Below are 10,981 nucleotides of genomic sequence, written 5' to 3'. Positions count from 1 at the left end.
TTAGACAGTTATTTCTCATTGATGATTTTGTTCCTAATCAGAAAGTGCTGCTCAGGTATACGACTTCAAATCTTGGTCTCCAATACTGCAGTGCCCACCTGTAGCTAAGGGAGAGAACCAGCTATTGTTCTAAAATGATGGATAAATTTGTTTTCTCTCCCTATCTAGGTTTTCTCTCCCTATCAACTGACACTGATTCTAACCACTCCAACAGCTATTAAAATACCTGAAAGCAAATCCTGAGTCTATCACTCCCGAGTCCAGCCTTGAAAGACAAAAAAAAAAAACCAATAAAAAAAAATGAGGAGGAATCCAATAGAGCGATGATTTTGGAAGCCCTTGTCAAGAAATTCCAATGGACTCTTACATGAAAGTTGAAAATTGCCCTCTTCTGACTTTTTTCTAGTTCCCTATCTAAAACTTGTAATGCTAATTAATTACTCTTGCCTTTACTTCTCCTTCACATCTCCTATTCATGATTCAGGGGCTTTCTTTTCCCCCTAGAGATAAGAGTTATGCACTGAAAGAGTACCCCAATTGCTTCGCCCTGTGTCCCTGTTAAGCATGGACGAAGCCAGAGCGGTCTGCATCCCAATTCCCTATTGGTAATTTGGGTAACCTCTTCAGAGGGTGGTGTGATAAGAATAGGAGGTAGGAATTGGCTAGGCAATTAGTGTAAAAAACCCCAAAGAAAAGTAGCCAGTTTCTTGGCTAAAACTCACCATGTCCTTGGGCCTCTTAGCAACATACTCTGTTCCAAAGGCCAAAAATGTTGAAAGTATTTGGGAGCTTTTATCTAATCCTTAAAAGATTTTAGGGGTACCTCTTTAAAGGGGGGAATGTTAGAGTAGCCAAAAGTCCCATAAAAAATTAATCAAAGAAGAAAGAGTATATGAAGTTATCAGAAAAAAGTGATGGGGAGATATGGGAGGAGTTGGAGGGGAGGGAGTGGGCATGGATTTGATCAAAACACCTTATATAAATGTATGAAATGCTCAACAAATTTTTAAAAAAAGAAAAATAAGGTGGAGGGTCATACTAAGGGACAACACCTGAGGCCTCCACATGCATGTGCACACACATGTACAGGTATCTGTACACATGCACATATATACATATATACATGTGTATACTGTATGTCTTTGTTGTTGCCTGTCTTTCTGTCACTCTCTCTCTCACACACACAGAAAAAGAGGAGATGCCAAAAATAGGTTATACAAATAATGACAATAATGACTGTTTTGACTTTTCACACTTAAATGTGCCACTAAGATCAAAATGCACTTTATACCCAGAGACACGCACCTCATAAGGTTTCATGAACCTTCAGTAAGGACACCTGTGGATCCGATTTAATAGAGGAGAGTATGCAAATTAAGTTTACTATTCATAAATAGAGGGCTTATTAAAATACCACTTCCTAGATAGCACAGTTCAGATACAGGGGGCATCTTTTTATTATGCAAAAAAATGCAGATTTTATTTAGGAATGTTCTTGGGTGCAAGATACCAAAGATATAAGAGGCTGAGTAGGTGTTTTTCTCACATCAAGGAGTCTGGAAGGAGGTAGGCCAGCTCTTCAACTGTCCTGTGAGGGCCCCAGGTTCTTTTAGCTTTCTACTCATGCAAGGCTTTTGTCACAATGCTAATCACTTCATGCTCACAAGATGCAGCTCACGTATTCCATGCCTACCTTTCAGCAGGAAGGGAAAAGGAAAAGAAGAGGAGACAGGCCAAGTTTAAAGGGACAAAATTGTTTTCCTATTAAGTGTGAAGTACAATCTTATTGAGAAAGAGACAGTAATCCCAGGAACTGCCAGCTACATTTTGTTTGCACAGAATTACAACCCAAAGTCAGCCACAGTAGCAAGGAAAGCTGGGAAATGGTATATTGTGCCTGTCTTGAAAAGAGGAAGGCAAGTGAGGGGAGCTGATGATGATGAATGCTAAGTGAGGTCTGTTGATAGATGGATTCTAAAGTTGCCTTTTAAGCTTGTATGTCTGTCTTTGAGCTGTCAGTACAGCTTTTTCAGGTGACAGTATGTATCCACTTTGGACCCCTCATGGAGGGTGGCTTGGATCTCATGATCCTTTTGGTTCACTGAAAAATGATAGAAAAGCTATTGAGTTCATCAAAGCTTACAAATGAATTTATGTTTTATGAATTTGCATATACTCAAGGATTAGTCATCTGTGAGTATAAGGCGTTGTTATTCACTTACAAGTAGCATGTGTGGCCATGTGTGAATTCACAGACACTTTGACCTATTGCTGCTCTGCAGCACACCAGTTTCCTTCCTGAAAAGGCAGATGGATACCGTGTTGCGTAGCTTCAGCTGTCTACTTGACACACTTGGGAAGAGAGAACCTCACTTGGGGAAGTTCCTCATGATTGACCTGTGGGCATGCCTGTGAGGCATTTTCTTGATTGTTGAGTGATGTGGGGGAGTCCAGTGCACTGTGGGAGGTGCAGGTACTCCTGGGTTGTCTAAGAAAACTGGCTGAGCACAGGTCAGAGGATTAGGCTGGTAAGAAGCATTCCTCCACGGTCTGTCAGGATTAAACCAGTAAGCAGCATTTGTCAGCTGTCTGTGCTTTGGTCTCTGACTCCAGGTTCTTGTCCTGGCATCCCGTCAAGGGTGCACTGTGATCGGGATATAGAAGCCAAATAAACCTTTCCTCCCCAAGTTGGCTTTGGTCAGAGGGTTTTATCACAGTAATAAGAAGCTAAGTAGGACAGATACCACAACCTTGCTTAGAAATCTTTTGTTCTTTGCCTATCAGCATTTTATTCAAGAAATTTTACAAGTGCCCAGCTAGCCCTTGGACTTTGCTCTGGACATTGTTCCCTCTGTCTCTGCTTCAGCCTCAGCCAGTGGCTTTGCTGAGCTGTGCAAGTGCTCTTTCCTCTGGCTATAGGGCTTCTCTGTCTTTAGACCTATACCCTGTGTCATGCTCTCTTGACACTTTCCCCAGGGCCCCGAGATTGAGTAGTCCAGCCTTCTTTGGGCTCGGGTAGCACCTTGTTTGCCCTCTAGTATGGTGTATTGCTGTTTGTTATTGCTAGTGGTCAGTGCTACAAAGATACCAATGAGTTTACAAGAAGGCTGTTGGGAGCTGTGAACAGAATCCACAGAACATGTCCCATACCTCCTTTCACATTCCCAGCTTTTCATCTTTCTGTTTAAGGGCCTAGACTGGGCCTGGCACAATGATGCAATTCAATGCATGTTTATTGGCTACAGAAGCACAAGAATGGAGGTCAGTGCCTTGGAACTTGTTTGTAAGGCCTTCACACAGACCGAATTTAAGAAAGCCCAGACCCTCATTAACATATAAAAGATCTTTATTAAAATAGAACCAGACTTTCATTAATGAGACCAGATTGTATTAAGCTATATGGTTAGGGTTTCAAGAAGAATGGTCTTGTATTTCAGGGGCTTCAAGATTTGCTTCTGTTCCTAAAGTGCTCTTGATTGAGGAAAAAGCAGTCTGGATGGATGCTCCAAGGGGATCAGTCACAGATGGTCATGGTCATTAAAGGTTGTTTTCTGGTCATGGGTGTGCTTGGTAAACACTCAGTGAAGCTCCTTAGGTGCTCTCTTTAGGTATTTGACCTTATGGCAGAGCTGTCTTTCGGACATGATAAGGCAGTGTGGTCTCTTGTGTTCATGTCAGGGTCAACAGGAAGTTAAGTATCCCTGTGTACATGTGTGTCTGTTCTGTACCCTCCTGTTACATACATGCATGTAGCTAGTGCTGCCTGACCTTTGCATTCAGGCATCCTGTCTCATGGATGGAGCAGCCAAGCCCCATTTGGCTGATGCAGGTCCATGGGAGCAAGACTCCACGCCATGCCACAGTGTCTTTTTGCAAAGGTGAAAATACTTCTAGGGAGAGCACAGCCAGCGTGAGCTGGTAGCAGGAGTGTGAGACTTGTGCTTTCAGATTCTAAAATATTTGAGGAAAATCTGGGTTTCCTCAAAGACTTCTTTCATAGGTTATATATAAGCTTACTACTTTATTTCTTACAATAATATTTATTTTAAACCAATCTGGTATAGATTTACAGAAGGTTTCTAAAACCTTCGGTTCGATACGAGGAGACCTCACAGACTCTATGCTTATTTTCCTTTGTTATTAACCTCACATTAGTATGATACATTTCTTATGAGTAATGAACTGTTTTTGATGTGTTATTATGAACTGAAATTCAAACTGAGCTCAAATTATTTTAGCTTTTGCCTGGTATCATTTTTAAGTTGCAGGATCCCATTGAGGATACCGCACTACATTTAAATATTTAGTAATGGCTCTTCGGCTCCTCTTGGCCATGACGGTTTCTCAGATTTTCCTTTTCTGAGAACTTTGACTATTTTAAAGAGTATTGGTCAGATGTTTTCACAATGCTTCTCAACTGGGATGTCTCATGTTTACCCCGTGACTAGACCTGTTAGGTTTTATTATTGATTCATTGTGGTGAAGTCAACAGACTGTGAGAAAACTGTGTTGTCAGGACAGTTTTTTATACTCACCAACCCCTTGGGGCTGCACATCACACAAGGGAGAGGAGCGGGGACTGTGGGCCACGGCTTAGGTTTCTATAGGAGGAACAGGTGAGGCCATGAAGCAGGCACAGGGCTGGCCAGTCTGGTTGACTTCTGAGGGCTCTGGAGCAGAGGGACTGTAAAGAATTTAACTGCCTGGGACCTGGCCGGGTGATTGGGAGGTTGTGGTCATTAGAAGCAGGAGTGTGAAAGCCCTATGAGGAGGAGGTTGGGTGACTCCTGGTGTTAGTGAGTGATAAAGGGGCATGAGGCCCAGGAAAAGTGAGAGAACAGGCTGGCGGGGCATGTGCACATTGGACAGATGTGAAAGTGTGACATGGTAGAAGCTAGAAGCAAGCTTAACAGATAGGGATCGTATGCTTTTGGGGAAGACAGCAGAGGTAAAGGACTGTTTTTGTCACATCATATCAGGGGTATGTACTGTTAGCAAGGCTTACTGCTGTGGTTGCTGACTTTGATTTCTTGGCTAATCTGACTCTACATTGATGTTCACTTTTTGCATTTGTCTCATGTGTCTGAAGCGTTTGTAGAGTAGGCCGTCAGCATGGCTTTTCTTGAATCTTTCTGTTGGCAGAAGAACCATATACATGAGCAATGAGTTTTAGTCCCCAGAGGTGTTCCCTCTTTGGGATGGTCGTCCCCTGAGAATGGAATGTCAAAACTGGGCATCAAGAAGCTGAGATTGTAAGGGAGGCTTGAGTCTCAACATCCTTCTGTTCTCTGAAGTGGTGGTACTATTGCTGGCTAGACATCTCTTTGGATACCCGTAGAGCTCATTACTTCTGCGCCGAGACATAATGCTCAGCTGTAAGTCAGTATATTCAGCGGTGGCCTGTTTTCTGTATATAAATATAAAAATTTTTGGCTTCTCCTTAAGGTGCTTGATGAGAATCGTCTGGAACCGTGTGGTGCAGGTAGAATCTTGAGGAGGGGGTCGCCACAAATCTCCTACTCTGCCTCTGCATAGTCTGAGTGGGGAGGGAGGACATGGGTCAGTCAATGATTCACCTGTACATTTCCCCTTCATCCTCAGGGTCTAAGTCACAGAACTGCCTGTGGAATTCCCTCATCGACGGGCTCACTGGAAATGTCAAGGAGAAGCCACGGCCAACAATTGTGCATGACCCCCGACCCCCAGAGGAAATCCTAGCAGATGAATTGCCACAGCTGGATAGCCCAGAAGCTTTGGTGAAGACATCCTTCAGGTTTGGTGGATGAGATCCAGCTTGTTCCTTCTTAACTGCATGAAGAATTGTTTGAACCCACTTGGATGCTTAGTCAGTAGGGTCATCAAATAACTTCATTTCTTTGCACTGAGGAAATTTGAGTTGATGAAGGAGTGTTGAAATCAATGCTAGCTGAACTTCTGGCTGTGTATCAGTGGTTTATTGCTGTGGATAGTTAATTGGTATTGACATTTCAATGCTGACGCTCAGGACTTGGTGATGTCAGCAATTTGAATTGGATTAATGAGTCTTTTGCTTCAAAGGAGAATGACGCATCTGGATAAATGCACAGAGATAAATCATGTGGTGGGGATTCATTCAGCCCTGCATCTTTGCTGTCTCTTGCTAGGGGGAGGTTTCTGGGTGTAAGAGATTAAGAGCCGTTGCTGAGGGAAGTGAAGGGAGAGCTTGCGTTGCTTCCCAGGTGGCTGTTTGCTTCCTCTGGCTCCTTCAGTCTTGCAGCTCTCTGCAAAGGCCCCTTTATTTTCCTTTGATAGCATACCCCATTTTCATTATAACTCTGTTCCTTATCTTCCCATCCATGTTAAACAAAAATGAATGTGGCTATGAAAAGAGATTTGTTTTTTATGAATGGGTCTTAAAGCGTCCAGCATCTCTGATGTCAGAGATTCAGACGTCATCGTTTTTCCAGCGTGCCTTCCTCCCCTCCTTCCTGTTGCGTTCACTTTACTGGTCTCACTTTTCTTTCTGCTGTTGACTATCACACTCTCCACATGGCTAGTGAAGAATGTAAACCTCACTTCAGACAACTACTGAAGTCCGTGAAATACGTTTGAAAATGGGCCACCTTTTGCCTCAAGATAATGTGTATAGTGGCTCAGTGAAAGCCATTTCATTGTGTAAGGGTTCTTGTGTAGATTGAATTATAGATGAGTTCTGAAAAGGAGTGATGAATGGGGTTTGGGTTTCTTTATACAGCATGATGGCTATATTGGGAAGACAGGAATTGCAGACAAATGCTTTTCTTACTCCTACAAAGGGTTTGGTTATTGCATCCTGAGGTTTTGAATGAAATGAAAGCCACTTAGAAGCCACTCCTGTGAACCTGTATTCTCTCAAGTGACAGCATTGGAAAAGGGGACATTGACTGGCTCTCTTAGTTTATGTGGTCTCACGCTGGAGCCAGTCTCCATGTATACAGTGTACTCATGAGCTACTCTCTCCAACTCAAACACTGTCTTCTTCCGTTACTTGCACAGAAGCAACATCTATTTGTGTGTCCATCTCCGGCTCACTCCTGTGAACCTGTATTCTCTCAAGTGACAGCATTGGAAAAGGGGACATTGACTGGCTCTCTTAGTTTATGTGGTCTCACGCTGGAGCCAGTCTCCATGTATACAGTGTACTCATGAGCTACTCTCTCCAACTCAAACACTGTCTTCTTCCGTTACTTGCACAGAAGCAACATCTATTTGTGTGTCCATCTCCGGCTCCATTACTATCATCCATCCCTCTTTTTTTTTTTTTTTTTTTTTTTTTCAAGGTAGGGTTCTGAGGGATCAGTAACAAGTGACCAGATCACAAGAGGAGCACATGATTCAATGAGCTTGTTTACAAATAAGCAGTAACTGTGCCTGAAAGATAAGCTAAAAGTGTTTAGCTCTGATTATGTCCATATTTTTTTTTTTTGTCTTTTTGAGACAGGGTCTCCCTGTAGCTGCAGCTGTCCTGGAACCTGCTATGTAGACGAGGCTGGCCTCAAACTCACAGAGCTCTGCCTGCCTCTGCGTCCCAAGTGCTGGCATCAAAGGTGTGCTTTGAGTGTTTTAATAACGAGCATGCGCCAATTAGTTTTCTAATTGTATTATATGTCAATATCTTCATTCCTGAAGAACAGTGATAAATTTCTAAGGTCAGGACGTGTTTCTGGTTCCTTGTAACACCTGGCACAATAGCAAGGGAATAGATACAAATGTGGCAGCTTTTTATTAGTTGAGGTTGGAAATCCATTGGCATGGGCTATTAATTTATTGGTGTCCTGTGTGATATTCTAGAACTATTCTTCCTCCCAAAGAACACAGTTGACTGATGTGGGGATGTTGGATGGTACATATTCCCTTGTGCAGTTTTCCTTACTTGTGGTTGTCAGGATCAACTGTGGGATTTGTTGCACATAAAACGTTAAAGGGAAATATTCAAATATGGAAGCAGTTTACTTACTGATCACTAATTAAGCAGTATCAAGCTACTCTTATGTTAATGCCACTTGTCTTCCATATGCCTTCTGGATGTCAAAAAAAGGAAGGAACTGCGGCTGGATTTTAAATAGTATTTATTGAAGTATAACACTTAATGCGTTATTCCCCCCAAAATCCTGAGACTTGCTGACTTCCCACACCAGTGGCCTAATCAAAAAGGTGCATTATATTCCTACTGTTTTTAAACCACAGCCATGGTAACTCTTTACTTCTTCCCTCTGCGGAGGTAGAAGTATTCTTTCCTCTGATTCTGAAATCCAGAATCTCTCAATCACCCTGCCTGTGTGCATGCACGTACATCTCTCTTTGTGTGTACACACATGCACACACACACAATTGGGAGTTCTGCCCCTGTGATTGTTAATGTGCGGCACTTCTCAATCCTGGAGGGTCTTGTTTGCTGAAAAGGAGCACCTGGCTCCCGGGAACTTTCAACGTCTGTCCTCACAGCAGCTCTGTAATACTGGTACTGCGGAGTGCTATAGGATGAGTGACAGCTTCGATGCTCACTTCTCTTTCTCTTTATCCTTCTGAGGGCATGTGGACACAAGCTGGGAGCCATGAAACATGGTCACAGGCACTTAATACCTAACAAGATCCAAACTACAGTGGTACCAAGTCAATAGCAAGTCTGGCCTTTTGTCAGAGCTGTTAACTACTCAAAGGACCCCCAGGCTTACTGACAGTGTTTTAAGTGCCATCCCCTTTCCTGCTGTTTTCTGCTACTTGCTGGGGAAATAAAGTGTTAATTTATAGTGTACTGGAAATAAAGTGTTAATTTATAGTGTACTGGAATTAAAGTGTTAATTTATAGTGTGCCGTCTGACCTCGAGAGAGTTCTGAGTGTGTCACAACCTGGATGTCCTCTTCTTTTTGGTGTCTCTTGCATGCTTCTGTGGTCCTCTGCTGTTACCTGGTCTCAGTTGGTACTATGCTGATTTTCTCAAAAAGAAGGGGTCTGTTGCATAATTCCACCTTTACCTCAAAGCTTTCCTAGCACTCTGTAAGTAGGTAGATGCAAATACCTACAAGCCACTCCCAGGACAAGGAGTGAACACTTCCTTAATGTTTGCATAATATGTTCAGTGAACATAAAAAGTGAACTTTAAAGTTAAATTCTGTTTTTTCCATTCCCAAAGTTAGGAAGGGTTCATAAACTTATAAACAGTAGATATTTTTCAAAATGTTTCAAAATTTTATGTTTCAGTGTCCCTAGGGTTTTCTGATATAACAATAGTATAACAATGTTCTTCCCTACCAGGCCTGAACCACAGCAACCAAAACATGCAGCTCACCACAGAAAAGAGGAAAGTGACCCGGGGAGGAAGAACGTTTGGATTAAATTCAAACACAACGAGTGAAAATGGTTGCTTGGAGATTAGTGCCTGATAATGGTGCAGCCAGGGGTCCCACTGATTATCAGCCCTTGGAATCAACCTAAATAACTACACCAGTTATAGGCCCTCATTGAAAGCATGCACATGAATGAACTTCAAAACAAGTTCCCGGAGTTCCTCTTCCAACCAGGCTACTACCTCAAGCCTGTCCCGCAAATATGCTGGCACTACCATTGATGCTCAGCACGATTTATGTCAGCCAGCAAAAATGCCAAAGGAAGTCACCGGAAGTGAGATTAACATTCAGACTTAGTAATAAAGATTTTGGAAAATGAAGGTACCACCTTGCCCCCGCTAGGCTGTACTTTACTTACTAGTTGAGGTGTGTGCAAACACTGTCTCCAGTCAGAGCATGCCTCCCTGCACACTCCCCTCTGCTGGGCATTACTGAGGGATAGGAACTCTGTGTCTTGGGGCAGACAATTCAGCATAGTCTTGGACAGAAAATACTAGGACTTGAAGGGAAGCTGTCTTTATTCCTGTCCAAATTCAAGCCGAGCTGTCTCTGGAAGGTGACACAGCTTAGCCCTCAGTTCTCGGGACTTCTGTCTTCACCATTCAGGGATAGTCTAAAATGCCCCACTAGGAAGTTCAAAGTCTGATAGTCTTTGTATTGGCGACTGACAAATCTCTTCATCTCCTCAGGCCTGTTTTCTTTTCTTTCCCCTCAGTTTTATGAAGGCATAATTTGAAAACCAAACATTTGGTTTGATCTATAACCTTGAAAATGATTAAATCAATCTACTTAACATATCATTCACCTCAGATATGTGGTTTGGTGTGTGTGTGATGAATCTCTATTTTCTTAACCATCACTATGGAAGTTGGACTAGAATAGTGGCTGTGAGAGTTCAAAGTTGACTGTGCATAGAAAATACCTGGTGGGCTTGTTCACAGGGACCGTGGGTCTCACCCCAGGGTGGAGTCAATGTGGAGCTGAAGGTACACTTTTCTAATGAACTCCAAGTATGCTGATGCTGCCAGTCAGAACTTCAGGATGAAGTGACAGTTTATATCTTTTCTCAAACTTGAAAGTATTTCACTGCTGTCGAGTAGGTCACTTACTGATTTTGGCCTCAGTTTTTTTGTCTTTGAACTAGGGATAGAGAAACCCACTTCCCAGGGTTGTTGTGAGGATTTAAAGGAAATAACATACACGAGAGAGACAGTCAGTGTGCAGCATCTGGCATGTACTCAGGAAGCGTAATTTTTATTTCTGCTCATCACTTTCTGGACCCCTTGTGTATTATTGAGTGGACGACATGCCTAGTAATGGATCAGACGTGGGCTGCAGCTTCAGCTGTACACACTGTGGGCCCTGAAAGCTCAGTAAGAATTTAGCTATAGAAGTCTGCTTTCAAAACCCAAGGCTTTTTATTTTTTATTTTTTTATTTTTTAGAAGAAGCATTTCATTACAGTTTTAATACACTCAATAACAATTTTTAGAGCAAAGATACATCTCTTTCAAAACTGGCTATAAAATTTTTAGGTTCGCAGTTGAATTAATACAGTTATACAATATTGAACTCAGTATAACCCTGTAAGACATAAAATTGAATGAGTTTGTCAC

At 42.5% G+C, this 10,981-nt stretch overlaps 1 protein-coding gene across 5 annotated transcripts in view; it reads left to right on the top strand.

Moving 5' to 3' along the window:
* Nucleotides 1-10,981, top strand: part of Pde1c (phosphodiesterase 1C) — a 554,512-nt gene that overhangs the window by 140,335 nt on the left and 403,196 nt on the right. For all 5 annotated transcript variants that reach the window (XR_003848641.1, XM_017796743.2, XM_029560849.1 and 2 more), the window contains exon 3: nt 5,602-5,773. Coding sequence is in view for 4 of the 5 variants with exons in the window: in XM_017796743.2 (XP_017652232.1) it covers nt 5,602-5,773 (172 nt within the window). In the remaining variant the exon portion in view is untranslated. The remainder of the gene's footprint in view (nt 1-5,601; nt 5,774-10,981) is intronic.

This window comes from Nannospalax galili, unplaced genomic scaffold, assembly GCF_000622305.1.
Source record: "Nannospalax galili isolate Female #2095 unplaced genomic scaffold, S.galili_v1.0 scaffold132, whole genome shotgun sequence".
NCBI classification, from domain to species: Eukaryota; Metazoa; Chordata; class Mammalia; order Rodentia; family Spalacidae; genus Nannospalax; species Nannospalax galili.
Note: the sequence above shows the minus strand (reverse complement) of the source record. Positions and strands in the feature narration are given on the sequence as shown.